Below are 20,648 nucleotides of genomic sequence, written 5' to 3'. Positions count from 1 at the left end.
AGTACGCACAATGACAAAATACTAATGACCAGTATTTACTTTAAACAGTTAAAATTACCTGTATAACAGTGCTTTTGTTTTTGCCATTAAACTTGTGCATATTTTTTAAAACAATACTTTTTAGACTAAAGGCTGGTGACATTTTGATGAATGAAAATCATCTACAAAATAAAGTTGAAAATACTTTTTAGTTGACTACAGGAATTTGGTTTTTTTCCAACTGGCATAAATGACTTTAGGAAACAAAACAAAACACAACACAGACAGAATTTTTTCTAAATGATTTCACAAACTTATACTAATTTATTTCTTATTTCTTGGTCTTGCTGATCAAGAACAAGTCAGCAGATAAGAAGCAGCAGCTAGTGGTAAGTTTGCCTCCTCCATGAAAGGAGGTTAAAACAAGAAGTTGGAAAAAATACTTTAAAATAGAATTCCTGTGTAAGCCTCCCAGGGGATTTACACTCACTGACATGTGCATGTTAAAAACGGTATTTCCAGCCTATCTTGCATTGCCTGAGAACCACTTTTGCCCTTTAAAAATCTGCAGTTATATTATAACCCATAAGTAGCTTTCATTTTTGTATTAACACTATAAATACTATGTTAGTATTACTAAACTATTTCTATTGACTTATTTGTAAGAAGAAAAATATATTATATATTTATATATTTTTATAAAGTGAATTAACACTGGAGGGGGTAGGGGGAATAGTGTACAATCACAGTTGATGTGTATTATTGGGCACAAATTCAATGCTTGAAATGAAAAGGAAAAGAATAAATTGTTCAACTTATATCCCTCTTTCAAGCTGTGTCAGAGGAAGAGTCATAGGAAGCTGACACTATGAAATTGCCAGTATTGGAGTGGCTTGCCATGGACTGGGCAGCTTGCTGGCTCAAGTTATTACAGATCAGCACCAGCTGGTTGCTCTGTGCTTCTGACAGGGTGCTACAGCTCTGGTAGACGCTGAAGTTGGTCTTCCTGCCGGGGATGTTGCCTTTCTCACACATTGTCTTTACCATCTTGGCAAGCTTGTTTTTCCCCAGGGCTTGGCAATTGTACCAGTGAAGCGCTGCCAAGTTGACCACGGGTTTGATGGACAGGTAGAAAGGAGCATCCTCGTAGCGCATGGCCGGGGGCCGCCGCTGGGCGTACTCCTTGTAGTCTTGCACAGGGCAGGTCTGCGGGGAGTGCTGGGTGGCATACACCCGGGAGTCCGTCCCGCCTCGCTTGCTCTTGGTGTTGACATCTCCGTTGTCCGGCCCCATCCACTCCAGGTACTCCAAGCCCGTCTCTGTCACCCGGAGGCGAATGTCTCCCCACTTGAGGGTAGATCCATGGAAACCTGTGCAGTGTCCAAATGCCTTCGTGTTGTTTAGCCAGACAAGGTTCAGCAACCCTTCAGGATTGTACCGGCTCAATAAACCTCTTTTACGCAGAATAAGCTCATCAGCAAAGGTGAGCTTCATGGATTTGTGTGGCTTGTTTCCTTTTCCTTTACACCTCAGCTCTATCTGCTTCTGTTTCAGAGCTTCCTGGGACCTCTTGAACTCCTTATCCCTGGTAATACTGTATCCATACCTGTGCTCTTTGAGATACCGCTCCAGCCCGCACTGATAGTTGGCCAGGCTGTTTGGCTCATACTCAGACCCATCCTTTTGTCTGGCATCCACAAAGAAGGAAGCAAGGTAGGCATCRAGCTCTTTGCAGGGGATGACGTAGATCTCCCGTGTCTCAGAAGGGTACTTGGAGATGAGGAACTCCCGGAAGTTGCGGAGAGCTGTCTGCGTGCTGCGAATAGTCTTCTCGTTCTGCTCCCTGCTGAGCTCTGCCGCTCTCTCATCCTGGTCTGAAAGAGGGAGAAGGAAAAGAAAGCAGAACAAAACAAAAGAAGCAATGAGTTCCTGCAATGCGTCTTTTACTTAAATAAATTTCCTTAAAAAGGAAAAAGAAAAGAAATAAAAATCAATTTCACAAAGAGCGCTGGAAAACATCATTACATACCTGTCACATGATTGAAAAGCCAACTTCAGTTTCACAAATGATGTTACTAGAATATGGCAAAAAAACAATCAAAATGAGTTCATSATGACACTGTGGCACACTTTTGTGCATGAAGATTTGTGGAAAACTCTCGGATTAGAGGCAACCTGCTTATTAGAACAAATGTAAGATAGGGAGCTTTTCTGTGGATTTCAGTGCTGTGTGCAGGGCACAATCCAAGGAATAACCTATTCTGAATTGTTTCATTTGTGAAACCAGAGGTGGTACTGGTTCCAAATTTTTTTTGTTTGTTTTTAAAAAAAAATAAATAAAGCATCATATTTTTTACATTAAGAGTTATCTTTAATAGGACACATTTTTAAAGTGCTAAGTAAGTATAGACAGAAATATACAGTACAAAATAATACAGCACAACCTAACAAAGAAGGCTGGCAGGTAGAAGTACTACAATGCAATGTTTAGTTTACACATATACAAGAATAAAAAATATAGATAATCTATTTCAATATTAGAGGATATTAAAGAAAAAACATCACTACTTAACATGGTTATGCAGTTTCTCTACATAATCAGGTAGTGCCTTCACAATGGAAGTGCAAATGTGACCATTTCTTCTCATTTTGAAGAAAAAACAAAACCTGGAAACAACTTTATATTGCTCTGTAAGACCAAATTAAAAGGTCATTATTATCAATGACATATTAAACCACAGCTCTTAATTAATATTCAGATACTACTATTAAGATGGTTATTGACAACAGATTTTCAGGCTGATCTTGAGATGAGGAGCATAGAAAGGAAAAGGTCTTTACTTGTAAGTGATGTGGGTACTTTAAGACTATTTTCTTACCATGCACAAACTACCCATCTGTACAAGGATGCAATTTACAAGAACAAAGGTGGAATTGTCCTTATGAATGTGACAAATGTTAGTGGTTTTAGAAAATAATGAACAGCAAAAACAAAGAATAAAAATTTGATGATTTGTAATTGCTAACAGAACTTTCTTCTCTTTTCCACTTCATAAGCAGAAGACAGAAAAAAGCAAGTTCTTTTTTGCTATGTGTCCTTACAACACTGATACACGTGTGTCCCTTTTAAGCCTCTCATTTACCATCAGAGGAATCCCAGAAGAATCACAAAGAAGAATGTATAGGCACAATAAAACTCACCATGCATTTGCCATCTGACATATGCACCACAGTGTATGCTCATATACACCAGCTATAGGAGACCAGCTGAACTTCCCACTCCTTCCGTTAGTCAGGCCAAGTTCATGTGAGGCCATGTGGCACACCTACACTTTGCCCAGACATTGCCCCCCCTCCCAGCCCACTCTTTCCATCCATACTCTCAGGTGTTTTGTGAGATAAGTAAAATTCTTAGAAAGGCTGGACGCTACAAAATGTCTGCATGGTAAATGCTGGCAATAGGAAGAGAAATGGCAATGGCTGCTTTCCCATTCAATGAGCCTGGGAGAGATGCTTCCCTCCTGGTAAACTCTCCCCAGACCTCCAGTCAAAGTGCACCAAGTTACTTTGTCTCTGATGGCTCACCTAACACACCAATGTAGCATCAGAGTATCTCACTAATGGGAAAGAATTCAGCCTTGTAAAGGCTTGATAGAAAGCCCAAACTAGTCTACTGACAGGGGAGAAAGCACAGAAAGAAAGATGTCTTTATCTCCTTCCCTGGTCTGTTTTTGACATTTCATATGGTGCACAAATTTCTAGGCACACCTGAAACGGGTGGTGTGAGCCACACACCACACATTGCAACAGCAGCTTCCCCTTCCACTTTTCTACACAGTGGCTGCATCCAGGCCTGCAGAGCGTTGCTCTCATCACCTCCATTCAACAGTTGCAGAGACAGGGGCACCGACAGTGACTTGCCCCAGGTCATGCCAGCAGGCCTGAAACAGGGCTGGGCTTGGGTCCACAGTAGCAGTTCCTGTGTCTTCACTGTGAGGTGCCTGCTGCATCCAGAGCACTCAGTGAAGCCTGCTGAGGGAGGTCTTCACCCCCTCTGCAAAGCACAGAGAATGGAAGGTCAGCAGCCAAAGCCTTTAGAGGCTTCTGCTGCCATGAAATATGCTGCCACAGGGCACAGAAGGTCAATCTGCAGGTATTCAAGGGGTAAAAGGAAATGCAACTTGTCTGTTTCAAAAACTAGTCTTAATACTGATGTGCATCAAAGAGCTCCTAGCAGCCTTCATTGAAGTCTCCTGCTTTAAGCAAAGAGTAGGATAGATCCTTTCATTATGGCTAGATTAAGGCTGGAAATAATAAGTCAAAGTTATTTGAAGCTTAGATCATTTACTCCAGTACCTTTTTCAGTGCACTCACCACCACGTATTATAGCACTGTGTAAGTAATCAGCACTTTGACTGACAGCTCACATTTTAAATACTATTTCTGCATAAACAGCACACATAATAGCTTAGTTTTAAACATGTCATCAATCACTATTTCCTAGAAGATGGCTTGTCACAACACAGCAGTGACACCCCGTCAGTCATTTATGTTATGACAATTTTTTTTAATCTGCAAAGGGAATTGCCATCTACAGCTAACAGTTATAAAATCCATGGTGAATTAAAGACCCCGCAAAGTTACTGAACAAACTAGTACCCTAGCAACACTATATTCCTGCAGTGCTCACTACTCCACAATATAGGTGAGAAATGTTAGACAGCAGGTTAGATCTTTTAGCAGCCACATTAGCAGTTACATCAATCGGAACTGAGAATCCAGCCTGAACTTCCAGCAAATTACTCTTTCTATGAAAGTGCTYCAATAACAGGGGTATCTGATAGCATGGGAGTAATGCAGTAATACAGTGAGACTCAATGGACAGAGTCAAGAGACCATCAGTTACTAAGCTACCAAGGATTGGCTGGGCCACTACCATTTCCAGCACATGCTGTTTGTCTGCAGCAAAAGTAGATCATGCAGTTCAGCCCTTCCTAACTAGCCTAGGATTGCTTAGGAAGGAGACATAACTTTTCATGTCAGTAAAATCCTACTTCTTCATTTAACCAAGAAGAAGTCAAAGTGGTGAAAGCACTTACCCATCTCCAAATACCAAAGGAAAATAAACTGTACCCAAACAATCTTTTAGTATCTCCAAACTTTGTGTCTTCAGTTAATTTCATAATCTTTTTCTTTAGTCTACCACTTGGATCATTAATGAAACTGCCGCCTAAGACTGGCTCAACGCTGCATCCCTTCCATGCAGCCTTTGACAGGATAAGGAGAACTCAAAAATTATTCTTTGGATGCAGTCTGTAAATGGGCCTTGTAAAATTCTTATAATAGACCTATCTAGTCTATACCTCTCTACTTTATCTGCAGGAAATAATGTGGAGTAGGATTGAAGACCTCACATTTGCCTGGACATTTGGTATTGATTGTCTCTGCTGTCACACGGCCTTGCTATCTCATCATCGAAGAACATTAGATTAGTGTAATGTCACTTTGTTCCTGACAAATTTATCTGGACTGAGGGATAAAGRAAGACTAAATTAAAGGTAATTCAGTCATTAAGAACTCACAACCAAAAAGGACTTCAGATGTCAGATCTGAGAAACTGGGAAATCTGCTGAGGTACAGGACTTCATCCTTAGGTCTGGGTAATGAAAGTGAATGTTCTTGTTCTGACACAAGAATGTTTCCAATATAACAGTTTCCAGATGTCTGCGTGGTCTCACTTCGCTGCATCTTGTTGAGCAGAGACCAAAAGCTCCTCTAACCAGAGCTTGCCCATTCACTTCTTTTTCTATAGTCTTGCTGGCAACTACAGAAAACACAGCTGGGTACATATATCAGTTCCCTAACTGCTGCAAACATAGATCTGTTTGCTCTGCGAGCTCATAGTAGTGTCAATTCTTCAGTGTGTAGGGGGATTCAAAGACTGACAAAGTACAGAAGAAAAATCACTAGGGGCACCTAAACTCAAGAAGACATCTCTGAATCATGAAGGCCCTGAGCTGCAGTATGCTAAAGGACGAGACAAAGGGGTAGTGTCATATATGTTTGCACTTTTCTTATAGTCTTCTCTGGGAGTTTGTTGCTAGCCACTACAACAGATAGATATTCTCATGTTATGGTCTAGTTTGTCTTGATTAGTAAAAGAGTGAGAAACTACCAACTAAAATCATGCCAGGTTGTCATTAATGTCTTTTTCTTGTAATAACACAACCTTTGGAGTAGGTAGTGCTGTTACCTCTCTTTTACAGACCAGGAGCAGAAACAGAAAAACTAAACTGATTTGTTTTGCAGTCCCACATGGTTCTGCTCTTCACCTCATGAAAACAAGGACCTGGTTAGAGAAGTTGTAATCCCTATCTTGTCCCACTTAGGGTTTTATTTCCAAGAAAACCASGATGTGTCAGAGGAAGCTCCTGCCTTATTATAGTATCTGGGCAAACTCCTGATCGGGTGCTCAAGTTCCGTAGTTTAAAGATAGCCAAAGTGAAAAGTAACATGACAGGGATTACATAGACAACACAGTGGGACTAGAATGTCCCAGGGTAGACCACAACCATCCAATGATCCTTCTTATAGCACAACAGCTGTATTCTGATCTTTTCATAGTCTAATTTTAATACAGCCAAGACTCATCATTATCACTTGTGTTATAAAACTCTAAGTTGTTTTTATTTCAATTTGCACACATACACATACTCAAAATAATCAGTTCTTACTGAAGCTGACATACACTCCTCTGTGATTGTGTATGGCAGAAGGAAAGGTACTTCCTTATGGTTTTCATTTCAGAGACGCAGATCATTAATGTTCAGAGAGGATTTGTAGCATTAGTGGGAGTCATGAACCTGAGTTATTGCTATAAGCAGTCTCAAACTCTTCTAAAGGTAGGCAGTGAGATCTCAGAATAAATACAATTTTAGATGTACAATGGATTTTGTGGATGATAATCATATCACCGAAGTCTTCTCTGCCTTATTTTTAACCTGATCAGAAGAATGTTTCTTTGGCAGACTTGCTGCCCCCAACAATGCTTGCATTCAAGTGAGAAAAACCACATAAACCACACACAAGATGTCACATACTTCATGGAGCTGGTGTCCAAGCACCAGCATTTTGCAAATTAGCTTCAAACTCTGCAATTACTGAAAAGTAGTGGTATTCAACCTGTGGGCCATGGCCGTAAGCACCAACATGATTAACGTAACCCACAGCTTGCTTCTGCATCCTCTTCCTTCTGTTCCTTCCGAATGCAAGATGGCAGCTGTTGACAAATGAAGTTCTCAAGTCAGCACCACACCATGGTGGGTAGCAGCTACCCTGCTGTGTATGAGCTCTTCTTACAGCTGGGGAAAGGCTGGAGGACGATCTAAATGCACACACCCAGGAGTGGCATACAGCTCACTTGCCAGGCATGGCTGCAAACCGCTGTTGTACTACAATGTGCATGCATTTGCTCACTGCCATCACACAAGCAAAGCCAGTCCCAGAATATCAGTGGTCTTTCTTCATGCAAAAATTCAGAAAATTTTAGCAGAAAAAAAGAGGGCAGATAACAAGTAAGTGAGTATGGAAATATTTATACCCTGAAATGAGAAGTAAGGGTCACTAAAATAAATCTTAGTCATCTGTATATTTTTGCAAGGTACAGAGCGTCCTGATAAATGGATGCTCATTCAGACCCTAGTACTGGTTTTCAGTTTGTTCTGATATTTTCTGCTTTCTTGACACAACAGCAATTGGACTGTAGGCAGAGTCAATAGGAAGATTCCCATGAATTTTAATTGGGCCACTACATCATTCTCAAATGGTAGAAAATTTGGAGGCAGGATCTACAAGGTATTAAGAACTTAAGTTCTCCAGTTGACTGGATCAATCTTTTACACAGGAGATACTAGCAATGAGTGGCTGACACACCTGAGGGCTGTGCTGCCATTCAGAAAGACCTGGACAGGCTGGAGAGTTGGGCAGAGRGGAACCTCCTGAGGTTCAACAAGGCCAAGTGCCGAGTCCTGCCCCTGGGGAAAAATAACCCTAGGCACCAGAACAAGCTGGGGGCTGACCTGCTGGAGAGCAGCTCCGCAGGGAAGGACCTGGGAGTGCTGGTGGATGACAAGTTGACCATGAGCCAGCAATGTGCCCTTGTGGCCAGGAAGGCCAATGGTCTCCTGGGGTGCATTAGGAAGAGTGTTGCCAGCAGGTTGAGGGAGGTGATCCTGCCCCTCTACWCAGCCCTGGGGAGGCCTCATCTCGAGTCCTGTGTCCAGTTGTGGGCTCCCCAGGACAAGAGAGACATGGAGCTACTGGAGAGAGTCCAGCATAGGGCTATGAAGATGATCAGAGGGCTGGAGCACCTGCCCTGTGAGGAACGGCTGCGAGAGCTGGGCCTCTTCAGCCTGGGGAAGAGAAGCCTGAGGGGGGATCTKATCAATGTGTAAAAGTACCTTTGAAGGGAGGATGTCAAGGGGATGGGGACAAACTCTTTTCAGTTGTCCCGTGTGACAGGACAAGAGGCAATGGGCACAAATTGAACCACAGGCAGTTCCGCCTGAATGTGAGAGGGAATYTCTTCACTGTGAGTGACRGAGCACTGGCACAGGTTGCCCAGAGAGGTTGTGGAGTCTCCTTCTCCAGAGATCTTCAAGGCCCGCGTGGATGCAACCCTCTCTAACACGCTGTAAGGTGACTCTGCTTGAGCAGGGAGGTTGGACTAGACGATCTCCAGAGGTCCCTTCCAACCTTACTGATTCTATGATTCTATGAAAGATTAATGAAGAGCACAAATCAGTAGTGCTCCAGGGACTTCAGTTAGCTCCCTGCCTTTCCCACCTGACTGTCATGTAATACTTTTTAACAATTTCAAATCAAAGGTTCTGGAAACGAACTTTCAAAATCTAAAATGTTTTAATTTGTTCTAAATGTGATCTTCAAAATATCTAGATGTTGGTTATAGGTTTTGGCAGGGCTAGTGGAAAAGAGAAAGTATTCCATGCTTATTTTACCTCATATTTCACTTCAGCCACAGAAGACTTAAGTGATATTTCTGGGATATGAGATGATATCTGGCTTCCTACTTTCTTTTGACTCTGAAGCTGCTCTGCAATGCACTGGTATGACTTGCTGACTACATAAAATGGGATGCATTTCCTCTGTATCCCAGCAGTGGGGCTATGCAGCTCATGTTTACCAAGATCCACTTAATTTCCCATCCTCCATTTAGCAAGAACACATATTTAACCCCAGCTTTGCCAGAACTGCCCAACATCATGCACTACTTCCATGGCAGGAAACTATAGCTGCTCCCCAAGGCACAGCAGACAGAGCAGGAGAAGTAGATCTTTTGCAAGAGCACCAGAGAGAAAACAATCTGGTACTAAGTTGATGTCCAGGCAACATGTACTCACGGTTTAGAGCTGGACTAGTGCCTGCCTGCCATTGTAGCTGCCCAGGTCCAAGTTAATCACCTGGACTGGATGCAGCTCCAAGTTTAGGTCTCCTATCTGAGTTGTCCGTTATTTACATTTTAGTTAATACCTGCCTTTAAAAAAAAATCCCTCGGACTTTTAAATAATTGGCTGAGATCCAAGAAACCAAATCTTCGTAGATGCATAGGATATATAAACCATGCTGGAGTTTTCTAGGCCACAAACCTAAAAACATTAGGAACTTTTTCAAAAAATGTGAACTACCTTTCCTTTCAAAATAACTGACCACACTTTCTTCAAACACCTTCATTTCTAACATATAATTCCTCCTCTTTAAGAGCATAAGTTAAAAACTTAAGGCAGACTGGTGAAATCTGAGTGCTGCTGGAAGTGGTAGGTGGCAAAATACTACCAACAATGTAAAGCAAACATAAATATATACCAGCTGAATAATATGCAGCATGCTTTATATTGAGCATGTACRTTTATATTCAGTAGTACAATCTTTTAATAATTTCCAAATAAAACTGCGGTTTGTGGCTACCTTCCTAGAGAAAATTCAAAGTAGTAATTTCAAGTTAAAGCTAAAGGTAAACCATTTTTGGTCACAAATTTTTCTTCATGTTAAATATTTAACGGTGGAAAATACATTTCCTTTTTAACCAGGATTTTTTAGAACCACAGTGAAATATTCCCTGTATCAAAGCATGATCTGTGACAGAAGAAATTAAAAGAGTATGCCTACTTTACCCCAAGACCTGGAAGCTGGATGATACACTGTAGAAGTGAAGCATTCATTTTCCAAGAGGAATGGGTTTCCTTGGTACTAGTTTAGAAAAAGTGTTGCACACAGATTCTCAGCGGAATGCCTGTTTTAATCTCAAATGAGTTCAACAAAGCATATAGAAAGTGCTTCTGGAACTGTGGTCCCTGCACATGTTTACAAAATGTAGAAATCAACTGGATTTAAGTCATCACATTTATATGGCAGAAGAGGGGCATGACTGACTAAAAAGCATGTATGTAAGAGGACTAGACTCAAAATTTGCTAAGAGAAAAAAACAAAAAGCAGGACTTCAAAATCAGAAGAGAAAAATCTGATCCGCACAGAAACTCCTCCTTTGTTGAATTGAATTCATTATTTAAAAATTAATCAGGAGCTATGGAAAAATACAATCTTATGRAAAACCCCTTATTTCTTATAAGGGACAACATTTTCCATGAGGTTTTCACCTTTAAATGTTCATACTTGGAAAGTCAGATTTATATGTATAAATAGATCTTGCAAATGCAAATCACTGAGCTAGCAATGTAATGGGCAGGTTTACTAGCACAAAACCACAGGCACCAATTTATATGTCATTTTAGAAAATTTGGCCYATGGAATTTTGTGCTATAGCAACCTTTAAGATGAGGTATTTCTACTCATTATAGAACCTGTACAAAAGCATTACACTGCTGCTTATGTTGGTGCAAATAGTTTCTTTCCAAGATCAGTTTTTGTACCAGAAGCAACATAAAAAAAGAACCCTATCTCCAGGCCTATTTGTGCAATCTTTATAACAACATGCTTAAACCAAGCAGGGTAGTAATTACTGAAGACACTTCCCCTGGGCTCCTGTATTACTATGGGCCAAATCAGCCAAACAATATGTCATTTCATTCCCTAGCACCTGCCTGAAGTTACAAACCCATGGAAGGTGACTGGGAAACAGGACCAAATACATATCCCCTTACAGGTTGGTCTTCTCTTTATTCATCACATCGTGCCACCAGAGTTTATCATGTTCTTGAATATGGCCTTCTACTAGCTTTAAACTCATTGCATTTGGGAGCTTAGATAATGTTAAACAGCACAGTAGAGAAAGAAATGCAAAAGGTCAGAAAGGAATGAGTGAGGCTACAGGGTTTGCCTGCTTGTGATTCACTCCAGACAGCAATTCAGAAGTAGTGTTGGGAAATACGAGTGGGGAATAAAGAGAAAGAGGAAAGATCGAACAAAGAAAGAGATGTAAAAATAAAATCAACACTGAAGGGAAAGATAAAAAAAACAGATGAGGCTCTTCTTCATCATCTGAAATCTAACTGTGTATCACTATTTTGGAATGAAGCAGTCTAACTGGGGCACCAAGCAGAGAAAAGAAAAAGGGAGTATKTAATAAATATTTTATTACATTAATCACAATAGGCTGCACTTCAGTCTTGGCCAAAGTGTATTCTTAAATCAAATTTAGAATGTGACTGCAGTTTCAGGAACATGAGGCCCTCACGACTGTAATTAACATAATAAATCTTGCCGTGGAGCTTTCTACAAAGGCTGACAGTATTTGGTTGATAAACTGCTTATTAGAGACTGCAGACATTTCTCCCTCTATTTTCTTATATTGCATTGGTAATGAATCAAAAGGTACCCTTTTCTGTACCATCTAAATTATCTACTGCAGGATGCTTGAACTGTATAAGCTCCAGTATGAGTGAAGCAAGGCATGCAGGACTCTATAAAGAGCTCACCATTTATAACACTGTCTAACTAGTTTCAACGCACATATTTAATGCCTGTATTTCCTTCATCTTCACTTGGTCAGAGAGCAAAATTTAAGCACCAGCTTTTTACAAGATTTTTAGAAAGAGTCAACTGTTACACTTAAAAGCAAAACAGTTTCTAAGGTGCATTTTTCAGCCTGCTTTTCTGTCTTGAGCCTGTGCTGACATTCTGTGCCTCTCTGCACTCTCCAAAAAAACCCAGTGCATTTGAACTTCACTTAAACCTTTGCAAATACAACTCTCATCATATCTGGAAGCAGTAGAAGTTCAAAGACATAAAGTTCCTACTAGCTTGATAGAGAATAAACAGCTGAGCAGAGAATAGGGATGTGAATACATCCCAGCTGAAGGAAAAACCTCAGGCATTAGTTCCTCTGCTTGGCAGCCGCACAAACACCATCACTGGCCAAAGCACACGCACTTTGCCGCAGACTAGCCACAGCGCATCCAGGCATTTGCCAGTCCAAGGAGTCCCAGAAGGCATGGGAACAACTGGAAGTTCTGCACTGAGAGGAGATTAAGAGATAAGGAGCATGTATTTGTCATAAATCAGACGTCATTTGTCTGCTGCTCATGGAACAACTTGTGGTTTTTGTCCTTGAATACATGCCTAAACTTACTTTATTATAATCTAATAAAATAGATATTTAGCTGCATCTTGCAGTTCTATTTGAGTAAAATTTATTGAAATAGACTGAAGACTTCTAAACTTTTTCTAGCTATCCACAAACACACAGGGTACACAGCTGTCTACTGCTCAAAATATTGTTATTATCTCTCTCCTACTGTTACATTGCAGACTTTTTCCTATCTAGTTTGTATTGTTATTTTCATAAAAATAATTTGTTCTTCTGAATGGTATGTGAGCAACCAGTTCCCCTGCTACTGAATGAATGCATACTAAAAATGGCATACTATAATACTTGCAAAAGGTGACACAGGTAAAAGTTTTATGGATGTAACTATGGATGTATATATTTATGACTATTTTGTTAGGTACTAACACAATATATAATCAGACATATTTAACAACTTTGCAAGTGAACGTTACGTGAGTCAGGTTGTTTATCAAACTGTAAGGTTTCTGAGGACTATCTGAAACCAGGAGAGAGGAAGGAAAGACAAAAAGTTGTCTCTTTTTATAAAGCAAAAAAAAAAGAAATGGAAAACAATGAGCAAAATGCAAAGCATACAGAAAGAATGCAGAACGATTTTTCCTGTCTCTTAATTTGTCTTCTTGGCATTATAGTCAGTACAGAGGGCAAGCCCAGAACAATTAGCAGGATGAGTACCATATGGTTTTTTAACATTTCTTGAGAACAAATGACAGACAAAAAAATCCCCTAACCTGGCACAACCACATATCTAAAGGATGGAGCCTTTCACATTCACAGGAAGAGTGCTCCAAGTTGCAGGCTGAATGAAATTAATGCGCATGAAAAAATATCCACACTTCTTCTGAACTTCTCTGGTTCATTCATACAGCTGTCCTTACCAGCCACAGCACTAAGGCAGCAATTAGGCAAATACAGGTAGCAGAGGGGTGCAAGTAAACACTCAAAAGAAGTAACATATTCAGAGATCACAGAGATACAAGTCCTTCCATAGCTATTACAGGCTGGATCTTTGGGTACAGCTGCATCCTCTTTGAAATGCTCAGCAATACAGCGCATTCAGATTTGCATTGGAGGGATGTGACCTGGTTCAGAGCAGCTCAGAACTGAATTTTTCCTTCTCTGAACAAAACAGAAGGCCATCTTTTTTTTTTTTTTTTTTTTTTTTCTCCATGTGCAAATTAGCAACTCAGCGATTAAGTGTTACTCCATGGTTCTACGGTTTCAAGTGATGTTTTCATCATGCAGACCTAGTTAATGAAAAGCAACAACAGAACACGTTGTCACTGCCCGCCTAAACATACTCTGAGTTAATCCACAGGTTCACATACAATATTTCTCTCAGTGTGTGTGCACTTACTGTAATTAATGTTAATGGGAGTCATAAGTATATGTCAGATGAAAAATGTAGCCATTGCACTTAATGGCCTATGTGTAACTAAGCACATACATAAAGCCTTTAGTGTACAGACCAGCGCATTCACTGCCAAAGACAGTACCAAAAACAGAGTCAGATTTAGGGACAAGCAAACAAGAGTAACTGCCCACTACCCCCAAAATCACTATTGGGTAACCAGTACAGAGGTAGAAGCCAGAAAGGGCCATAATCTGTAGTCACTGCCTCAAGTTACCTCAAATTAAACTTACATAGGTTGCACAAGGGTTTMTGCAAGAAGAGCTGGTTTCTCAGCTGGCAGACTGGAACCTCAGCCTTCACTCTTTAACATCTTGCAAAGACGGCTTGAAGGAAAATGCCCTTCTGGAAATCCTGCTCCTTTTCTGCTCTCAGAAGACAGATTCACTTTCCTTGGGGGGATGTGTCCCTCAAGGGTTTAAGCTCAATTCTCAGCAATCATTATGTCTGTGTTTTATCATTCACTACACATTTTTCTGTGGAATAACAGGGAATACAACCCTATTATTGCAACATAAAGCAATACACATTTCAGTAGGTTCATAGTATATTCTGCAGGGAAAAATTGCATTAATTTGCTTACTAAAAATGTCCATATAGAATCATTAAAAGTACTGAGGGCTAAGAACTTAAAATTATTAAGAGGACTGAGTAGATGGTCAACCAAACTGGCTTTTGCAAGATATGTTGCGGCTTTTGCAAGATACTTTGAAGATGTTTTTTTTTAATTAGGCAAAGTACACTGTGTTAGCCCCTGCTCCTGCAGCCTTCAACTTGTGCGCACCAGTAAGTTAGGAAGATCAAAGGCATTATGCCCAGATTCAAGGAATTATCTTCAGACAAAAGAACGGCTGGAATACGTTCAACCTATTTAAACAGTGCCTTGACCCAGGATACTGATGACCAACTCGGTTTATACATCAAATGAGCAAATCACAGCATTGTGAAGCCACAGACAATACTACCACAATTTCAAGAGGAACAAGATTTTCCATGTGGGTATAGAGTACTGTTCTTTCAATAAGGAGTTGGAAAGAGTTAATGTTGAGTTTCCAAATGTGAACATCATGGTAGATATTAGGCATGACAGCTTAAACCAGATCTTGTGCTCTACCAGTCCAGTGCTATTCCAGGGTCTGGAAATGTCACCAGTGTAAACTAGACTGAATCCACATAATGAATGCAGACCTAGGGCAGCACTTTGCATATATGGTCTCCATTATTCAGTTTGATTCCCTGCAGCTCTACATTAATGATACTAACATCAAACATAAATGGTCCTCTCTGCAGCTTATCTGGAAAATATTGCAACCAATATTATTAATCCCGCTTCCAGAAAGATAGATGTCCCAAAAGTAATTTTAAGTAAATTTGTGACCAGTGCAGAAAATTAGATACATATACATATACACTCATCAAACAGCAAGCTTAAAATTCATTACCATCTAACAAAAAGTAATAAACTTTCTAATCTCTGTATGTAGGCCAATAAATATCCTAGACCTGCCTCACTGGAAAATTGTAATTAATTCATGGAAGGTGTCACTGTCGTTTTATATACTGCATTTGAATGACCTGTGTATAGTTGCCAAAAAAAAAAAAAAAAAAAAAAGAAGAAGAAGAAGAAGAAGAAGAAAACAACAAAAAGTCATTTGTCCTTTTTTTTTAGAGGACTCTCAGACATGATGTTTGGAGATGTTCACTAAAAAACTACTTCAAATGTTTAAAGATATTTTTCGAAGCTAATGTCTTGTGCTATGGAAATTCCATGTAATATTGTGGAAATTTGGCATAATTGTAGAACACGCACCTGTAACAGCCACATAGCTCTGAGATGAATTTCGTTGTGCAGCAGCATCCCTGACTTCAAGAAAAGCGTCAGCCTTGCATGAGAGACTATCCTCTCATAAATGAGAACTTACTGTATGGCATCAGCCTGCATCCTGAAATTACTCATTGGACCCACTATTTTGAATAAATGCCAAATTCCGCTGTGGGAGGGGGGCTTTAACAACCAACCATTTCACACCAAAAATGCATTCTGCTATGGCTATCCACTACTTTAGGGAGGAATAATCCCCTAAAAACAATAAAAAGAAGTGGCTCGGTAGAGGCTGCGTAACTAACACACCTGGGAAGATGCTGCAGACTCACCTGAAGAGACCACTTTAAAAAAAAGGAACTAGCCATCAATGGAAAGGGGTGGGGGGAGGGTAAGGGCTTTGGCTCAGCCTATACAGTTCATAACTTCATGGTGTAATACCTACATATAATGCCAACTGTCTATACAGCTGCCTAAGTCCTCTCAGTCCACACACACAAAAAAAAGAGATAGATGTTGGGCTTTTAGCCTGGACTGCTCCTTTGTGGGATTTTTAACTCACTGCTCAATTTTCTGATCACCTTTAATGTTTTGAAATGTGTGATTCTTATTTCTCTGGTAGGCTCCCTTGGTCAATGACAGATCTGCATACAGAACTTGCATGCTCTTGAAATGCACCTTTCTTTCCCACAGGTGCTATAGATGATACTTTCGTATGAGCATGAAGGTGAGCCTGTGGATGCCACAGTCAGTCAGYAAGGTCTGCAGCAGCACCACCACCACCATCTTTTACAGGACATGCATGTGGGAAGTGACAGTTCCCTATTCCTGGCTCCTAGCAGGGGCAGGATTCAGGAGCCTGGGCTTAGGAGTTGCTGCATCTACATTTGTGTCATCAGCAGCTGCTGGCCTCTTTGCAGGGCACACTCACTTGGCTCCAGACAAGTGCTGACTGTTTCACTTGGGAGAGGAAAACATAGCTCTGCCCATACTTTTCCACAGAGACCACTGGTGCCTTTCAAGCCAGGCAGAATAACCAGCAGCAGTAGAAACTTTTATGTGAACAGTTTGTGAAGTGCTCTAACAAGAAAGAATTATTAAGGCAAAAGGCTTCTCAGTTTTGCTCTTGAAGATCCAATTTAACAGTCTGGTTCAACACTTTTCAGCAACTATCCTAAATATATCCTCCACTTAAGCATCTTTTATTGAAAAAAGCTAGACATTTTCAGTGCATATTTCAGTGTTTCCAGGATCAGGATCTTTTAGCAAGCACTGCTCTGTGCTGTGCCAGTCATGATAAAATACCTGTCATTGTGCTTCTCTTTTATTTTTTAAGCACTGGAAAAATTCAAACAAGAATTTCTGTATTCAGAACCATTACTKTGCTTAGCTGGACAAAAAATACACTCAGAAATTTTTATTGGTCTGTTTCATGTTAAAAGAGATTCTAGCTGCACTGCAAGCACAAAAAGTAGATGGTGAGATACAGCAAGCACACTAAGAAGGAAATAATTAATCTACAAGGAAAACAGCAGTATTGAAAGGTCATGTGTGTTAGTTCTGCAGAACAATTTATGTGAAAATGGCATTCTCCCATCATGGAGGCAGCTGAAAATAGTTTGCCCAAGCTTTACTGTTGCTGTTAAATGCTTAAACCTCTSATAGATACAGGAAATATTTCCTCAGTTGCTATACTTACTATTGGCCTCATCCAAAAAAAAGACACTCCCAGAAAGCATCCTGACCTCAGAGGACAGGTCCTGTATTCCCTGTCTGTCTCAGCACAGACAGACTCATCAAAAGTCAGAAGCGCCTGTCTGAGCCCCTCCAGTGTTAGAGTCTCCCTTGACTGCTGCACTTTCTCTCCTCTGTAGGGCCCAGCCTGATTTATCCCTCCTCTCTTTTCTTCCTTGGAGACCCATAAATAGTAAAATGAAAACAGATCCACACTTAAACAGGACAGTTGCAAAGACCACACAAAGAAAAACAAATCTCTAATCAAAAACATCATGTTCAATGATCTTCTATTTCCCCAGGATAAAGAGGTGCCCAGTACAGATGTCTCAGATTTCCTTTGCTCTCTTCCTATGTTTTCAGACACCTGGAATCAATAGAGGCCTATTTTCTTCCTTTATATAACAGTTTTGTAAAACACAGCATTTTACACAGAATAAAATTTGTTTAAGAAACCCTTTGGTGAAAGGACAGCACAGCATTTACTTTACAGTGGTCTTGCAGAACTGGTTGTCTTCTTTTCACTTCTGCTTCTTATCTTTTGCCTTTCTGCCTTTCACGTGGGACAAYAGGGAGGAGGTGAAGATTCTGAGTCTGAAGAGAGTGGTGATGCTCTAGAATGCAATGGCTTACTGAAATGGCCACTTTCTCCTCTGTTATGACACCCTGTCTTGCTTAACAGTTATGTTCTATGGTATTTTAAATCAAAAATATTTGTTTAAAAGAAGTGTCAATAATTTTCTGTGACACAGCTCTTCTTGCTCAGAACTGCAGAGAATATTTCCAACTGTTTTGGAGCTGAACTGAAAGTGTTCAAATTTAATCCATAAAACTGTTGTATCCTAAATACAGTGGATCTTCACGAGGGAAGAGTTTCAACTCCCTTCTAGCCAGAGGTGARGAGCCTCCACAGACTGCATGGAAGCTATCTTTATTCCACATGTTGCACTGGATGCATGTGCATCTTTTATTGCAGGCATACAATCCAAAACCCATCCCCAAACTTTTCCCAAACAAYCTACACTCAGTGTGAATGCACATGAATGCTCTCCTCCCAAATGTATACATATATTGGAATATTTCTGCCGGTATATTTCTCCGGGTACCGCAAGGAGTTCTATTCAGGAGAGATCCATGGTAAATACGGGGAACAAGGCAAGAAATCAAGCAAAGCAGTAGCCTAATGTTTTGCATACACAGTTGCTTTGTTTTACAAACATCTAGTATTTATGACAGCAAGAAGACCCTTCCACATGACAAATTCACTGCTGGTCTTCAGGGTTGCAAAGTGTCTGGGCATGAGCCTTCTGTGCCTGGCGGAAATTACAGCTAAAGAAAATCCATGTAGAATCTTGAAATGGTGATAAATGCATTTCTTAGGTACAGCAGACATCTAAAGATAATACTTGCTGAGTCTTCATTTCAGAGTTCTTCTGCAGGAATTAATAACTCAATAAATACTTCCTGTAGCAACTGCCAAATTAGAACTAGTTTTACAATTTCAGTTTTTAAAATTTCCTTATCATGCTCTGGACCCAGATGATAAAAACAAACACTTGACCATATTACCCATCTSGATTTGTCCTTTTCATGTTCCTGTTCTGCTTTTAAATATAATCCTTTACAATGCAGTAAAATAAATGAATACCAGCCTCATAAACAGAACTTCCAGAATAAAGGATCAAAAACATAAGTTTATCATTTAATAACTTTGGAAATATCATTTAATAACTTTGGTATTTAATAACTTTTGGAAACAGACAATTAAAAGTATGGGTGGCCAGGGAAACCCATGCTGCAACATCAGAAGGCAATGGCAGTGCAGGAGGTGGTTAATCAACTCACTAGCTTCCTTCTTCTATATTCAAATTATAATGATCTAATTTTCTGCTTCTAAATAAGCCAGACCCTTGCAACTTACCAAAAAAAAAAAAAAAAAAAAAAAAAAAAAAAAAAAAAAAAAAGCTATGTTATTTTGTAATTACATAGATCAGCACTTATAACTTTTAGTTCAGCTACTGGAGCCAGCATAGAAATCAATTATGGGACCTAAGGGTTTACCAGTGGACTCCAAACTTTTTATTCCAACACTAAGCAACTATCTCACTCCTAAAACAGTTTAATTTCATTTGACCACACTCAGCAACAAATCTCCCTGGAGGCAGGCTTCAGGAGTTGTTCTAGCCAAAAGTCATCAATCCTTGTATTGAAATTATAAATACAGAGATCTATTAGCAATTATCTTAAGAGTTCTTGGAGATCTTAAATAAAGTTTTGTAATTTTCTTTGACAGAGTTATTTGTCTTGTGTTACATTCATCCTTGGCACAGTTCCATTGGACTTGGAAGAATTACAACAGGGATTAATTTAGCCCTTCCATACATACAGCTSATGCTTTATATACCTCTAAAAAAARGCCTTTTTTTTCTTTCACTTCTTTGCAATGTGCTATCTGACACATTCTTTTTGCTTGCAGTGTAATAGTGATTTAAGAGTGCAAGTTAAACCTACATGTATTGGCAATTAATGAGATTTTGGGGATTTTTTTCTCYCTTACACCTTGTGACATTTTGATGCTCATCTAAAAGCTCCACATTCCTGARTCCTGTGATCATACAAAGGATCTCAGCTCCCATTTGATTTATACCTACATATGAGAAAAGAGAGAGAGAGAGACAGAGTAAATAAGGTCCTAGTTCTTCTAATTGCAGAGAAGTACATAAAAACATTYCACTTAAATGCTCTGCACCAACATAAAACAATCCCCAGATGTTCCACACTTTATAATGACCAAGCTCWGATAGAGGAAAGGAGAGCAGAAGTTGGCACTATACAAACAGCTGGAACTGCCACTAATGTCAGTCCTGAGAACACAGAAAAACAGTCAATCCACCTTAGATACCGACCATGAAAGGCTGCAATTCCTCTACCACCTTGCTGGTGATGAGAGCACAGAACCAAAACTAACTTTTCACCAAGACACCAGGACAAGTTACATACTAATCGGAGATCCTGATAAAGAAAAGAAAAGAAAAGAAAAGAAAAGAAAAGAAAAGAAAAGAAAAGAAAAGAAAAGAAAAGAAAAGAAAAGAAAAGAAAAG

The 20,648-nt window shown here is 39.9% G+C and overlaps 1 protein-coding gene across 1 annotated transcript in view; it reads right to left on the bottom strand.

Moving 5' to 3' along the window:
- Window positions 1-705: 705 nt before the first annotated feature.
- KIAA1958 (KIAA1958 ortholog) overlaps window positions 706-20,648 on the bottom strand; it is a 57,947-nt gene continuing 38,004 nt past the window's right edge. The window contains exon 3 of the mRNA XM_085311503.1: window positions 706-1,853. Within this exon, the coding sequence (XP_085167629.1) occupies window positions 808-1,853 (1,046 nt within the window). The 3' untranslated portion in view covers window positions 706-807. The remainder of the gene's footprint in view (window positions 1,854-20,648) is intronic.

Source organism: Rhea americana, unplaced genomic scaffold, assembly GCF_003343005.1.
Source record: "Rhea americana isolate MKP2758 unplaced genomic scaffold, rheAme1 scaffold_342, whole genome shotgun sequence".
Taxonomy (NCBI): Eukaryota; Metazoa; Chordata; class Aves; order Rheiformes; family Rheidae; genus Rhea; species Rhea americana.
The sequence above is the reverse complement of the archived record's forward strand: the minus strand, read 5'-3'. Positions and strand labels throughout refer to the sequence as shown.